At 42.0% G+C, this 15,274-nt stretch overlaps 1 protein-coding gene across 3 annotated transcripts; it reads left to right on the plus strand.

Annotated features, from left to right (window-relative positions):
* Positions 1–3,079: 3,079 nt before the first annotated feature.
* On the plus strand, positions 3,080–12,054 carry LOC118418406 (phosphoethanolamine N-methyltransferase 3-like). 3 transcript variants are annotated; one of them, XM_035824293.1, is made up of 6 exons: positions 3,080–3,566; positions 6,632–6,818; positions 7,216–7,371; positions 7,595–7,731; positions 8,303–8,397; positions 10,978–12,054. In XM_035824293.1, the coding sequence occupies exons 1-6, from the start codon at positions 3,335–3,337 to the stop codon at positions 11,050–11,052; spliced, it is 882 nt and encodes a 293-aa protein (XP_035680186.1). In that variant the 5' UTR covers positions 3,080–3,334; the 3' UTR covers positions 11,053–12,054. The 3 variants fall into 3 exon arrangements, with proteins under 3 accessions (XP_035680186.1, XP_035680185.1, XP_035680187.1); XM_035824292.1 differs by having other exon boundaries at positions 3,085–3,566; positions 8,258–8,397; positions 10,978–12,052; XM_035824294.1 differs by lacking the exon at positions 3,080–3,566 and adding an exon at positions 5,338–5,694 and having other exon boundaries at positions 8,258–8,397; positions 10,978–12,052.
* The last annotated feature ends 3,220 nt before the right edge of the window (positions 12,055–15,274 follow it).

The following is a 15,274-nucleotide window of genomic DNA, read 5'->3' on the forward strand; positions in this document are numbered from 1 at the left end:
AAGCGTTCAGGAGCATGGCAAAGTGTAGCCTGATCGAATCTCGCTTATAGCAGCCCGCCCAACATCCGGCCGGCCGCCTAGCCTGCGGGGACGGGCCAGTTACAGCCCTGGAAAGCGGAGTTTGTGCTACACAGAAGAGGCAAAGTGGTTTTTATGAAGCGAGATGTGAGGCATTTGAACTAACCTCAGCGCCCTCCTCATCCGAGCAGTCGGAGTTATGTGATGGAGCGCGTGCGCGCCGGTAGTCTCCGTACATGTTTCCATAGCATGTATGGGAAGAGCTCGCGGACTCGGGACGGGATGTCCCGGATGAGGTGTCGCTGATCGCAGTAGATTCTTCGCTGATCGCAGTAGATTCTTCGCTGATCGCAGTAGATTCTTCGCTGATCGCAGTAGATTCTTCGCTGATCGCAGTAGATTCTTCGCTGATCGCGATAGACGCTGAGGAAGCACAGCACTCGTCTTCGATGGACAGATCTTGCAGCGCTAGCAGTCTTGGTGCCACAAATAGCACACCTGCAGGACGATACAGGTGGTTACAAATAGCCCTTACCACTAAGGTTGCTGCCCCGCCGCGCCCACTCTGCGACCCAAAGTCGACACCGGAGCGCGTCCGACGAGCATGGTACCAAGTCTAAGAAAAGACGCCAAGCGTCTATCTAATACACTTCACTGAGCTGCGGTTTCGGCTCAGTCCGTTTGTATAGGGTTGTCGGGTTTTCTATTTCGTGCTGTTTTCTATGGTCCACCAAGTCTCTGCTTGAATAAATGCTAATCCCCAAGTAAGAAATGTTACTAATAGTTTTGTCGGCTTGTCAGCCAGAAAAATTTACGATCCTAACATCTGCTTGGATATCAGCTGCGCACCGTTCTTCGAATCGGAAAAGGAGAGAGAGAGCTTGTTTGCACATACATAGCATATTTATCATATCTAACAATTCTTAAGGACTAATCTACTTTACTATACTATTGGTGGATAACAGTAACGACAATCTAGTTATGCTTGCTAACCCGCTAGAACATTGTGTTGAATGCAGTATGCTGCAACAGGAATGTATAATAACAATGTGTCGCCTATGCATAGACAGTCTACTAGTTATTATACTTTCCTGAGCTGCATATGAACACGTGCATGATGATATCATATGGAATATCTGTCTTTGTATGGTAATGCAGTGTCGGTTTTACATTTAGAACACGACCATAAATATTTTTGTCATTCATTATCATGCGATCAAGTGGAATACGTTCTCACTATCGGAAAAGAATGAATGAACCGGAGGTAGGGAATTTCACAACCAGCCTTCGTAACCCCTGCTTCGCCTATTTAGTCAGTGAAGTCAGGCTGGCCTAAGACTGATATTTCCGACTTACTTAGGCCTACGTCACATTTCCAAACCGGGGCCGTCAGGGCAGCTTTCGGGAGCCACAAGTATGGTATAAAAGACACCAAAGTACACAAGACGTAAAGATGATAGTCGTGGGCATTATTGTGTATAGCTGTACGTATACATTTCTATTTTTCGTTTCCACAAACAGCTCAGCCGGGCCCCGGTTTGAAAAATGTGACGTTAGCCGAGAAGAGATGCTGCTACAATTAGCACTATGGGCCACTCTCCATCTTCATGATGGTAACATCAGGCGTTTGTCGAACTTGACTAAAATAAAGTTTCTCACCATGTGGAAGCTTTGGCACCGGCGACGTCTCCTCCTCTCCGAGATCCAGATGGTGGATCTTATTCTTACGCATCTTCTTGGGGAAACAGCACCTTACGATTTCCACACAGCTTGTTTTAGACTCCTTGGCACCCATTTTCTTAGGTTTTCTTTTAAATTTGGCGAATAAACTCAATCAAAACTTCGGTAACACAGCAATACACTGGGCGTGTACTTATTGCTACCTTGTTCGATTTGAACAATGGAGTTGTCTCCTTGTCAACGGACAGCGGTAAGTATTGTTCGAGAACAGTTAACAAATTTCCTAGGGATTGTACCATTCGTTCGATCCAAAGGGGGTATTTTTTTAGATAACGAGTGTACTTTTGTGTGCGATAAAGACTTCAAAATGACGTTCACACTCTATTATTCTTGTAATATATTAGATTCATTTAAACGCAGTAACTTATACTGATCGACCGGTGCCGTTCGGATTTGCAACACTGGATCTTCCCAACACTAACCGGTATGTTAGCCCATGAAAAACAGGTGTTTGAAATCTAGCGGACGCAATGTTAACCCTCAACTATTGGGAAATGTCAATATCCTTCAGAATGGCGGGAATCCACGTCACTTCAGATGTAATGGGTAAGATGTTCATGCGAACGACATTGTCAGAAAGAGAAGAAAAGAGTTTGGTATTAGAAGATAAGTGCAGAGAAAATCAGTGTATAAGCTTACGGGACGAGGCATTGCAACTCCTCTCTCTTACGCATAACCTGACCTACAAGGCCTAAGCCATACTTCCTACCGGGTGCCCGGCCGGACTGTTCGCGGAAATGAATGCCAATAAATATGCACAAGGCATGTTGTTGAATTATTTTGGTCCTTTTTGTGTTTTTGTTGTCTTTTATGTCGTACTGTACACAAAACTTCCCGGCCGGGACCCTTTGTTGAAATGTGACGTTACTGTCGTAGTGAGTTGGGCTTCTGACAGGCCTTCCCATTGGGAGAGTGCTGATTTGCTGTTTATGACACGGGCCAGGTTCGCAAATGCCGGGGGAGCTTAATGCCCAAGTCCCCCTTTTTGTTTTGCTGCACAATACTTCCATAGTGTCTTTTTTGTTTAATTCACAAGGATAGTTTTAAAGAACGCATGCATGTGCAAAAGTTAGGTGTGACGGGTCCTTCGGTGTAATATAACCAGCTGCTGCCGCGCCGCGTGCCTGCGAAACTTGTGTGCTACACCGATGGGCGGTTAAACCGGCCATATAGATACAGATACAGATACAAGCTTTGCCTATTTGGCAAAGTGCCAAGATTGAAATAAATGCATACTTCGGTGACCAGACGTGTTCCTGCGTAATTAAACAATTGCACACAAGTCCACCAGAGTCCCCCCCCCCCAAAAAAAATTAAACGAATCCCCTTCTGTACACACTGAACATAATACTCAAAGCACAGCACAACATTTGAATTATCCAAATAAATATCTGCGCATGCGAATGACACGTCATCCCTTGAACCCGGTAGAGACACGTCAGCAAGTTTGCCAATGTAAACACTGACCCCGCGCTCTTTGGATTATAACTCCGTCAGCGGGAAGTGAAGAAATTTGCGGAACTGTAAGTTTATTGTGAACTCCAAAAACAAACAGTGGTACCACAAGAGTAAAATTATGTTGGGAAAATCATTGACGAGTATTTTCCTGCCGTCAGTTGCCGCGTTATACGTTCTGAGTTTTAAACTGGAATGTGTGAACGGACAGGGCTACAGCTACATGTACGTGGATCGAGTGCTGCACTCTTACGGCAGACAGCTCCAGTGGACCTGGTGTGTGGACATCAGCGACCAACTGTCGGTCTCAGAGAGGAACAGGCTCTGTGGCGATCCTGACGGCGACATCCAAGGTGAGAGATTCTTTTACCTCCATAAAAAATGTAGGTATTGTTTTTGTTTTGTTTTTTGTTTTCGTGTGTGTGTGTGTGTGTGTGTGTGTTTGGATTGTAATGGGTTTTGGTGTGTGGGTTGGTGTTGGGAAGACGAAGGTCAAGGTCAGTTTTGGGCCCCTAGTATGTGACCTTGGTATTGCAGCAGAACTTCCATTTTTTGTATATTTTGATCTTAACATGCTATTGTCTTGTTAGGATAGCAAAGCTTTCAGTATTTCAAGATGTGTATTTACATAAGTATAAACATCGCGGTATATAGCTCACCAAGCATACATGTACACGTCAAGTTCTATGTGTTTTTGTTATCTATGTGACAGGCGTTTGAAAATCATTTTACAAGAACAATTGTTTTCGCACAATGTACATAAGATGTTACAGCATTTTTCTTTGACATTTGACGTGCCGATTTCCTATTTAGTACTGCTGGGGCAGATTTAGTGCTAGTGCGGCTTACCCCGACACAAGCAAGTTAAGCAACCTTTGAAATACAGTCCACAGTGTATTGGTTTCGCACATGACGTCATTCCATCATGCTTTGCGGGGCTAAGGACACGTCAGGGCTAAGTCTAGTATTTTGCCCGCTATAGAAACGTAGTACAAAGTACGGCTACTTTAGGGAAAATCTTTAGGGGTTTAGGATACTGTAACGACGCTTACGATAGTACGATGGCTTACCCCATGCGGAACCTCTCTGAAGTACTCTTCAAGCAGAGGTTGTTGGGGTAAAATCGTGACCTTTTCTTATACATATATAACGTTACCGGTTTTTCTGTCAGCTATGCCCACTAATATATGACAGAAAAAGAGAGTACATAAGAAAAATCTCACTTTTTTCCCATCTACCTCTGCTTGGAGGGGAGTAATACTACTGGTACTAGTACTAGTCTAGTATTCAAAGCTTAGGGCAAGACGCATCTGCCCCAACAAAAATCTAAAGAATCTTACGGACAAAGCAATAGAAGTAATAACGTTACATACGCAAACTCTGTGCAAGGAGGTTGAAAGAGAAAAAAAAACCTCCTTGCTCTGTGCAAAGGTCACCTACTCAACTAGCCTACCGCTAATGTGCCGCCACACACACGTCACGGATGCTTGAGTCCAGAAGTACTAAATCCCGTTACATGGAACCTGAATGATGAATCTTGTTGTGTGCCAAAACCTTTTGATACTTCGTGTCGGAAAATGTAATACTGAGTACCAGTACAGTGGTGAAGTCTGCCATCTCTGAATTGGCCTCGTACATGAATTTTGTTATTTTTGACCATAGCAGCAGAATAGTTTGCCATGTTGGTGATTGAATATTTTCAATATCGCTGGTATGATTTGGCATTTGCTCTTTGCTGTGTTTCTTCTGATTTCTCATCATTTGCTGAATTCTTCTGCAGAGGACGCCTGACGTCCACGTTACAGTGATATCATGATAAATGTACAAAGCTGTTCATATTTCTTTCCGCTTGGTCAAAATATGTCTAACTAATTAGCCTTAGCCCATCCTAGGGGGCTCTGTCAGTGTACAGTGTGGTGGTGCTGTTTACAACAGGACACTTAATTTACGTTAAACTCAAAATGGTGACCTATTCATACACTTGTAGATTAATCCATTGACATCCCCTTTGTTTGTATGTATAGTTAGTTGTGGTAATCTTACGTAGACGCTGTACATTTGTTGTATCAATAAAGATTTATCATTTTATGACGTTATAAACGCATCATTAAACAGCGAACAACGCCAGTGGAAACTGTTCAATGACCTCTCTAAATCAAATCGGCTTCAGACCGTTTCCATGGCAACTCTTCATTTAAAGATCGATGGAGAAATATCGATCGATGGAACAACGAGTGTACTCTACACAGATTTAATTATACTCGTGTGAAGAGCTTTTCTGCGCACAGCACGGAAGTCGGCAACCATAGTTTATACAAGTAATCTACAGTGTCGACGTGGCTTCAGTAATGAATTCGCTCACACAACGTTAACGTTAACCGACCTGTGGTTTTGTGAATTTTGATGCCGTAACACCCAAGCTGGGTACGAGAATTCGAGTTGTGCAAATGGAGGACGACAATGACTCGAGCGACAAAGTTGGTAGGTAAAAACTTGGTTGGTAGGTTTTTTTAACATTTGATAGATTTTTGCTTCCAAATTTACGTCCGTGCTTCTAAAGAGAATAGCTAACAGATCATCCCTAAATCCACTTTTCAACGACGTTTTGACGTTCGTAAGTGGGTACATTTTTGAGCAACCCTCAAATAAAACACTTGTCATATTCACCATCTGAAGTATTATATATTCACTATTAGGACGTTAAAAACAAATACGGGTGATGTTTTCGAACTACATTGTATTTTGTTTCTACATACAAAATTTCACCGCCATTCTGAGACAAAGAATATCTGATCAATACTCCGAACGGAAGCCAACGAAGTGCAGCAACAGTTACGTCAGCATTAGATTGCAAAAAAAGAGCGCAGCGCAGAAATAAAGGCTTACATGCCACTTCAAAACCAGTCGCGCGTTTCAGAATGAATGACACACTGCTGGATGAAACCGTTTTGTGCTCGCTCGCTCGAAAACAACTATTTTGAGGCCATATCGCCTTTTGCGAAATTCTGGTTAAAACTAAAAGCACTTTTAGTACTTTTAGATTTCAAAATATTTATCTGCGACTTTTGATATATACCGAGGCGTATTTTCTGGCTTTATGTGGCGTCTTCATTGAACAGTTTTGAACCAAGTTTTGATTACAGGTGTATCGGTCCAAATTAGGCCCCTGACCTTATTGTAGGACCACGTCATGCCATAGACTTTCAAACTGGTATATGATACTTTCTCTGCTTAGCTTAGCCCTCAGCATTTGGGACTCAGCAAGAGCACACATCACCACTGGTGGATTAGCCCCCTGCAGTAGAGATTGCACAAAGTTTTGTGGCCTAAGGGCTATTAAAAATTGAGATGAGCGCCACCCTATGCCCCAGCTGGTGCGAGAAAGACTTAATTCTTTCTTTTTTTATTTCCTCCTCAGTCGACCATGCAGACGTACGGGTGGAGATGGCGGAGTTTTGGCGGGAACAGTCGCACGACGGGTCCCTTCAGGAGATGATGTTGGACGAGAACGCTGACGAACTGGACCAGGAGGAGAGACCGGAGATACTCGCCATGTTACCGGACCTCAAAGGAAAACGTGTCCTGGAGCTCGGTGCTGGCATCGGGTAGGGCTTGATACAAGCATTGTCCCTGTAGCTCAATTGGTAGCAACCTTCTGGTTCCGAATACATGTAGTTCGAAAGGCTAACGTCTCATTTCCAAACTGGGGCTCCATTGGGCTGTTTGTGGAAACGAAAAATAGAAATGTATGCATGTACTTAAGAATATACACAAATGATGACCACGACTATTCTCGTTACGTCTTGTGTTGTTAAGTTTGATCCGTGTATATCTTTGTGTTGGAAACAAGTTAGGCATTGAACATGTGTACTAAGATCTCGTGTTATGATATGATATGGTCATGATCGTTAGGTGTAAGACATCTAGCTCTTATCTTTTATTATTATTATATAATTCCTGTCTTATTCAATCGAGAGTAATCAGTTTTGTTTCGTTCCAAAGCCGTTTCACCCCGAGTCTGGCCAGGCAAGCTGATCACGTGACGGCCGTAGATTTCATGGAATCCTTCATCAAGAAAAACGAAGAGGCGAACAGACACCTGGGTAATATAAACTTCCTGCAGGCTGACGTCACAAGGCTTGATCTGCCACAGGAAAGGTAACGCAAAATGGGCAAATCTTCTTTCCTTGCTTTGTCATAATTCTGTACAGTCCGCCTTCTTTTATTCCTTCTTTCTTTCCTTCATTCTTTTTTGTCACTTAGCTTAATATTTTTTCTTTCTTCTTTTCTTCCTTCCTTCCCTTTAGTCTGTTTGTAATCTGACCTCCAAACTGACAGCCGGTCTAGCTCTTTCATCAATGTATTTGATATGTCTCCCTAGCGTTGACGTCGTGTTCTCCAACTGGTTAATGATGTACCTGGCGGACGAGGAGGTCTCTGCACTTGCCGCTAAAGTCTTGTCTTGGCTGACTGAAGGCGGTTACTTCTTCTTCAGAGAATCTTGCTTCCAAAAGTCTGGTAAGGAATCACCAAGAAGATACATGTAGTAGGAGATATGTCATCGTCGTTTTAGTAAGGAAAAAGATATATCACTGGTTGCAAGGGAATAAGAAGCGATGTGATGATATAAATGTGGTTGTAAATGAGACGTGATGTGGTAATGCACATGCGGTTGTAACCAGGCGTTGTAATGGTCGTATCTCTGTGGTTGTAACAGGGAATAAGTGGCTATCTGATTACTTAGTATGTGAATGCGCCTGTAACTAAGCGTTGTAATGATGTATCGCTGTGGTTGTAACCGGGAATAATAAGCGATGTGATGGCGTAACTGTGGTTGTAGCTACTAGTAAGCATCGTAATGCTATATCGATCACTATGGCTGTAACAGGGAATGATAAGCGATGTGATGACGTGCTATGGTTGTAACCAAGCGTTGTGATGATATACCATTGTGGGTGTAACGGGGAATGAGAAGCGATGTGATTATGCAAATGTGGTTGTAATTATGAAGCATAGTAATGATGCATCACTGTGGTTGTAACAGGGAATAAGAAGCGTTCCTTCAACCCCACCTTCTACCGTTGCCCAGCGGACTACAGTGCTATATTCTCAGCTGTGACGCAGGACGCCCGCTATGTTTACGAGGAGCAGTTCGCCGGACGAGCAGTAAAAACGTACATCAAGGTACGACAGTAATCCGTACTTTTATGGGCACCATTACAGTAAACTGTCGATCCAATTTGTTTTAAGTATTGTATATAATAACAAATGGCCGTATAGGTCACCGCGAAGGTATTGCCAAACAAAATCCGGCCCATGGACACAGTTCAAATGCTCCTTTTAGTACATTTAACACAGATGAATCACTTAAGAGAAAATGTGACATTAGAATAGGGTTACTTTAAAGTCAACAATTTGGTGATGCATAAAGAGCCTACAACGCATGGTATGATGCATTGTGCATACAGAAATACCCGTATGGGGTGTAGCCCCGACAGGGCCTCGAAGCCACAAATTTGTCTCGATGGACTGGCAAAAACCAGGGAGGGGTACCTCTCGATGTTTTTTTTTCACGGGTAGGTGAACGTGTTTATTTGTCACCGGGTCCAGGGTTGATTTTAACTGCCAGGGCCCGGCCGTGCCCCAAAAATAGCCCGGTAGCCACAGGGTGTCCAGCGAGGCTATGTAGGGGTCACCCCCGAAAGTGCAGAAAAATAGGCGTAAATTTCTCGGAGGGGCCCCTTTTCCAAATGGGACCATAGCATAAACCGGACAAAGGTTTCCACTTTTGTGATGTGGGTGTAGCCTCTAACCAGCTGATAGAGGATCGGCTTGAACTGAAGAAAGCAATTAGGCAATTCTCTGACTGCTGGTTAGATGCTACAAAAGTGGAAACGGTTAAGCACAGCCTCCCCAAGGCTAATGTGTACGTGTATCATCGGCGTATAGGTCAGTGGCAAGGCTCTATCTGCGTACACAGCACGGAAATAGGGATTTACCATTAGAAGGATGACATATACTGGGTAAATCTGCAGCTGGCTGCTTTGGGCGATTCACGGTGTCAGAATAGATTTCCTTTACCTATCGCTAGCGCTTATGGTAAATCCGTCAATTTCGGTGGAGCGAGCCTTCCATATCTGACCCCAGGTGATATTTAAGCTATATCTATTGCGAGATTTGTCACAGGAAAAGAAAGTCAGACAGGTACGTCTAGAAATGGTTTCATGGCAAGAACTCACATAAGTCCGATAATCGTTGTCTCAAGCTACTCTCCAAGCAGAGGTTCGGCTCCGGCTGTGTTTTTTTATGTGTATTCAGGCGTTTTTATCGGGCTTTTTCGTATTTTGTTACCGTTTTCTTCGGCGTTTGGCCGCGAGACCTATAAAGAAAACGGTACAAAATAGAAAGCCCGATAAAAACGTTTAAATACACATAAAAACAGCCAGAGCCGAAACTCTGCTTGGAGAGTAGTCTCTTGATCTCTTGATCTTCTTGATCTTGATTGAGTACTGGACAACGCCCCTCAGTTGGGGCAAAGCGTCCAGGGGGAGTGCTGCGCCTTAATGTCCCCTGAGGCGTCGGAGAACTGCCTCCTTGAACTTTGGAGCGTCTGTGATCTCCGTGACCTCGTATGGTAGAGAGTTCCAATCTCTCACGGTTTGTGGGAAGAAGGAATGTTTGTAGCAGTCTTTGTGAAAAGGTAGAGCCTTGTAAGAATTTGGGTTTGAGTGTCGCGATTGGCGCGGTACAGGCTTTAGATGAGATTCGACCGGTAGGGCTACTTTATGGTGTCTTGCTTTCTGTAAAATTGTTAATCTATTTGCTGTCCTTCTGTTGCGTAAAGTATCCCACCCCAAATCAGAGACAAGTTTGGTGACACTATCATAACTATGATACGAATTTGTGACAAATCTGGCCGCTCTTTTTTGAACGGACTCTAACTTAGCATCTTAGCAATGTGCTCTTTGTGGTATGGATCCCAGGCAGCGCTGGAATACTCTAAATGTGGTCTAACAAGGGATGTATATGCATTTGTTTTGACTGATTTGGGGCAGTTATAAAGATTGCGTCTCACAAAGCCTAACGTCTTGTTAGCCTTGGAAGCACTGTACTGTATGTGTTGTGACCAAGAGAGCTGGTTGTTGAGCGTGACTCCTAAGTATTTGTGGTTGTTAGTCTCGGCTAGAACATGACTTCCTAGTTTGTAGTCGTAGAGTTTAGGTTTACGTTTGTGGGTATAACGCATAACAAAACATTTGTCCGGGTGTAATTTCATCTGCCATGTGTTTTGCCATGTATCTAATGTATTGATGTCCTCTTGTAAGAGGGTGTGATCTCTGTCACTGTTTATCTCCCTGTAAATGACGCAGTCATCCGCAAAGAGACGGATGTTAGAGTTGAGGTTGTCGGCTAAGTCATTAATGTACACTAAGAACAGTAGTGGTCCGAGCACGGTACCCTGGGGCACTCCAGAGACTACCTCTGCCCACTCTGAGTGCTCTCCCCCAACTACCACTCTTTGTTTACGATTTTTGAGGAAATTAGAGATCCAGTGAAGTACCTTACCCCTAATACCATAATTTTGGAGTTTTAGGAGTAAGCGTAGTCTCAAGTTTCAAATGCCCAAATCAACCATTAACAAGGAATTCATTGCTATTGTTAAATCCCGTTTTTCGTGCAGTGGTAGGAGAATAATATAACGGGCAGCCAAAAGGATACGGCTTGCATTTTTCGTGCACTTATAACTCTTGTTTGTTTCTGCAGCGCAAGAAGAACGAGAACCAGCTGTGTTGGCTGCTGAGGAAAGTCCGTCGGGATGGTTCACACGAAGTCAAGTGATAACAACTAATTGCTGCCTGGGGCCTCTGTGTACATCTTAAACCCTGTGTATGGGCGTGCTGAAATGTATACAGATAGATTTAGAAGCAGTTTGTATCCGAAAAAAAATCTTTTTAAGACCCCGATAATGATATAGAACGGAATTGATCTCGATTCGCGAATCCTGGTATGGTGATATTGGTAGTCCTTCGTTGGCGTTGCCGAAGATAATTGTCTTCTAATCATATCTTCTACACACAGACGTCCACGCGTTGCATTTTGCCATCGGTGGTCTGTTGTCAGGACCGTGCTATAGATGCCGTCCTGTGGCATCTTGTATTTTTAGGGGGCGATTTTCAACATAGGTCTCCATGCTGAGAATTATGGGAGTTTCGTGGCATCTGTGTGCGGTGAACCCGACCAGGTTGAGGAACCGCCTTGGCCAATCTTAGCCCTTTAATAGTGCTACGCAAGTAATGAACGCCGCTATTTCAGCAGTCGGGCAGAGAGGCTACTGCCTCTTATCCCCCTCGAAAGCTGTTGCTCGTTCGCATCCCTCTAGGCTGTTCGTTTAGCAGCTGATAACTCCAGTTGGGATGGTTGAATGTGGCAACATATCATTTACGAATTCGATCTGCTAGGTGATCATGCAAATAGATGCAATCTTTGAGCTGGTGAGATAGACAAGAATTTTACGAATCCAAGACAACGTCGTAAGATATAGTTTGCCTGCAAAAACAGACAGACTGCGTGTGTTGATCTTTGTTATTTCTTATTCAATAATGGCTGCCGTGATTTTCGTTTGTTATTTCTGATTCATTGACGCATTACTCTTGCTGCCGTGAATAACGTACCCGAAAGCATTACTGATACGGTTGTGTCAGGACCTGATTTGTGCAGGATGTAAATTTACCTACATTTACGTTAGACTGACCTAAATTTACGTCAGGCTTACCCTAGGTCTTCTGCAAAATAATAGATATATGTATGAAAGGTTTATTCACTCATCACTTCATTGTAAAAAGCACATAGCAGCTTTTATTTATTTTATTTATTTATTGGTTTGGCTGCACCGAACACACAGCCAGGGCTGCCCAACTAGCCTATGGCTATTACAAAGGGCTAGCCCTGCTGACAAACACATAAACAATACAAATTTAAAAAAAGAACATTTGTATGTACATGGTATAGGATAACTTACATATCATCTAAAATGGAGTATATAACATCATATCATCGACAACAATATTTGCAATGAGAGCAGCAGCTTTTATATTGATAACAGCTCCTTGGTAAAAGCTCCTTGATATCATATCACTCAAGTCTTGACTTTATCTTATTCGTATAAGTACTAAGTCTAAACCCAATCTAATATTCTTTTAGCAATTTTTTTTCATAATTGGACAAACGACTGTTTGCATCCGCCCATATATTTGGCTAAGGCATGTCCGCTAATTGCCCATTAATAGCAAGCGAACTACGCTGGTTTAGTAAAATTTGGCCTGTTTAAGCATTTCTTTGGTGAATGGAGTGATCAATACCCCACCGGATACATAAGAGACACAGAATAACCATACATTGTACGCTTGTGTTTTGTTTTACGATATTGGAACAAATCTTTACTAGTGATCAGCTCTGCATGCAGGACCCTCTGGCCAGTATTTGGAAAGACGTTTTTACATATGGGTTTTCTCAACCATTCATACACTTCAATATGAATCGTGTATAAGTGATCACCTGTGAAAAAGACCACCTGCTTAGTCTGGTAGCCTTTTGATTATTCTATCCATTAAACCAACGCAAAAATCCTGTCAAAAGTGACTATTTTCTAAAGTGGTGGTCACTACAGACAGTTGGCTGTGGCGTGTAAGATGCTGAATAAATTGTGAATTACTGGTATGTGTTGAATAGATTCCATATAAATTTGCATCTAGTGTGAGCAAAATAAGAAGGCACAGGGAACATGGGTTTTGCAGTTTATTGCCTGTAATTTACTACAACAGACCATGTCGATAGGTGACAACTGCAGCTAGTATTCAATGATGCAGGCTATCTCACAAAAATATCTGTCTCAAACGTGGACTACCTGATCTATACGTGCTATAGCTAGCTGTAGGGCCACCATTCAAATGTTCTGCAAAACATATGGCCTGGATTTTTTTTTCTTATCTGCTTTGGCAAAGACCGCTTTCTGGACATACTAAAAAAATACAGCTGTACACATGTACAAATTCCTGGTTCAACAATTAACAATAAACAAAACATTTGGCAACAATACCAAAGGAAAATGTAACACGACAGTAACATACTAGTATGGAGGAATACATCAACAGCTGTTATTACAATGATCAGCATCTATACAACTAAAATGTGTGCAGTCAACATGGATACCATAACCATCAATGAAGTCCTTGATTGCTAGCTTTGAAGTTGCTTTCCAAAAAAAGTAGCTACAAAAATCTTATGACAACAAAAGCATTGTGTTTGCAGCTGTGGTCCCATCACGGAATTGTAATTTACATAGTTGCACTAGAAGGAACTTCATACCTACTAAGATGTAAAGACAGATTTCAAGGTAAAGGTTATTCTTCTTAGGAGATTATCTTCTAACAATGACCATGTTTGTATCAAAATTGACACTGCGCTAGTTAATCTTTGCAAGAATTAGTAGCTCATTGTTACAAGATGTTAAAGAAGTACTGAAGAGTATTTGTTACATTTTACAGATCTTTCCCTAATTGAATTCAAGACCATTGTTGTTGTATATTTACATCATCTGGTGAATCAACCATACATACTTTGTACAAGGGATTCATAAATCGTCATAATGAAAATAAATAACTATACCAAAGATTACATATCAGTGTTTCATGTCATGTTAACGCATACTTACTATATAGCTACTGTATTTAAGATGTGAGTTAACAGTAGTGGGTTTACCAATCATCCAACCAATGCTGGCATCATCCAAATTACTTGCTTCTTTCGGCAATCGGTATATGAACTTTCTACATATCAAAGCTTGCAAAATTGATTCCTTGAATTTCACAGCTTGCCACTTCATGACAAGAAAAAAAGAAAGCGTTTGCGCATGGAAGGTACTCTGTTTTGAGACAATCCTCCATCTTCATGAGTAGAATCTACCTCCGCACTGATCAATTTTTGGAAGATTTTTAATAGAGTGCAATAAAGGCCATGCTGTGCGAATATCTATCCATATGATCACTACAAAATAGTGCTTACACTTTTATCTATCTTTACTTTAGCATGGAAGCTTATCAAATTTAGATATCTACAGTGTGCTTCTTCAAAGTAGCAAGCTTGTTACATGCGTTTTTATGCTGCAAACTGTTTTTCTGATTTCATCAAACTGTTATTCAGTCCTCCTATGGTTAGTTCAGTGAGTGGTCTTCAGAAAATCAGATACATTGATTCAATATCATGCTAGTGCATGTGAATGTTCTTAGCATTTGTGTTTGCTTTGGGATATCTAACATGCTGCTATGCTACTTCTGCAATCTAATGATAGTAATGTTAGGAAGTGGTCAGTATCATTACGATTCACGAGAATCTACCATCATGCATTATCAAACTGCAGATAGACTGATAGTCAAAGGACAAAGATATTTCCTAAATCACTGGAATAGATATGATTACAACATTCCTATTTGTAAAATATGTTATATAATCATAGAGGCATTGCTAACCCTAGCTCTCTACAAATGTACCTTCAATGAAATGCAGTACCTTCAAAATACAGTACCTTCAATGAAATGTTTGTAGGCCCAAAATTCATGCTTTATTTCTACTGCCACTCCATGTATATGTCCTTGATCATTGGTTAAACCATTTTTGCTTTCAGCAAATTTATAGCATAACATACTCAGAAACACCTTAACTAAAGGCAAAACTGGCGGGATGGCATCAACATTCTTTAAGGCAAACACTTCAAGCAAAAGTACCTAAGCACAGAGGGCTATACAGCCTGAGGTATAATAGGTGTAGTACATTTATCAGTGTTCTCGCGAGGCCTTTTTCAGCATAGGGGGCCCCTACGCTGTAATTTGGATCCCCTATGCTGTGATTTAGGCTCCTACGCTGTTGTTTTGTAACAAAGGTTTTTTTCCTGGTGAGAACACTGTTTATCTATGATGTACATGTACAAACTACACACTCAACTCCATCACAGTAGCTTTACAGTCATCAAACCATACTTTCAACACAGAGTCACCAATGTGGTAAC

Source organism: Branchiostoma floridae, chromosome 6 (genome assembly GCF_000003815.2).
Source record: "Branchiostoma floridae strain S238N-H82 chromosome 6, Bfl_VNyyK, whole genome shotgun sequence".
In the NCBI taxonomy this organism is placed as follows: domain Eukaryota; kingdom Metazoa; phylum Chordata; class Leptocardii; order Amphioxiformes; family Branchiostomatidae; genus Branchiostoma; species Branchiostoma floridae.

Excerpts from the sequence above, each read along its gene's own strand:
- LOC118418406 (XM_035824292.1), top strand. The coding sequence starts at position 3,335 with ATGTTGGGAAAATCATTGACGAGTATTTTCCTGCCGTCAGTTGCCGCG. Across the intron at positions 7,372-7,594 it reads CTTGATCTGCCACAGGAAAG|CGTTGACGTCGTGTTCTCCA; the intron begins GTAACGCAAAAT and ends ATGTCTCCCTAG. Across the intron at positions 7,732-8,257 it reads ATCTTGCTTCCAAAAGTCTG|GGAATAAGAAGCGTTCCTTC; the intron begins GTAAGGAATCAC and ends TGGTTGTAACAG.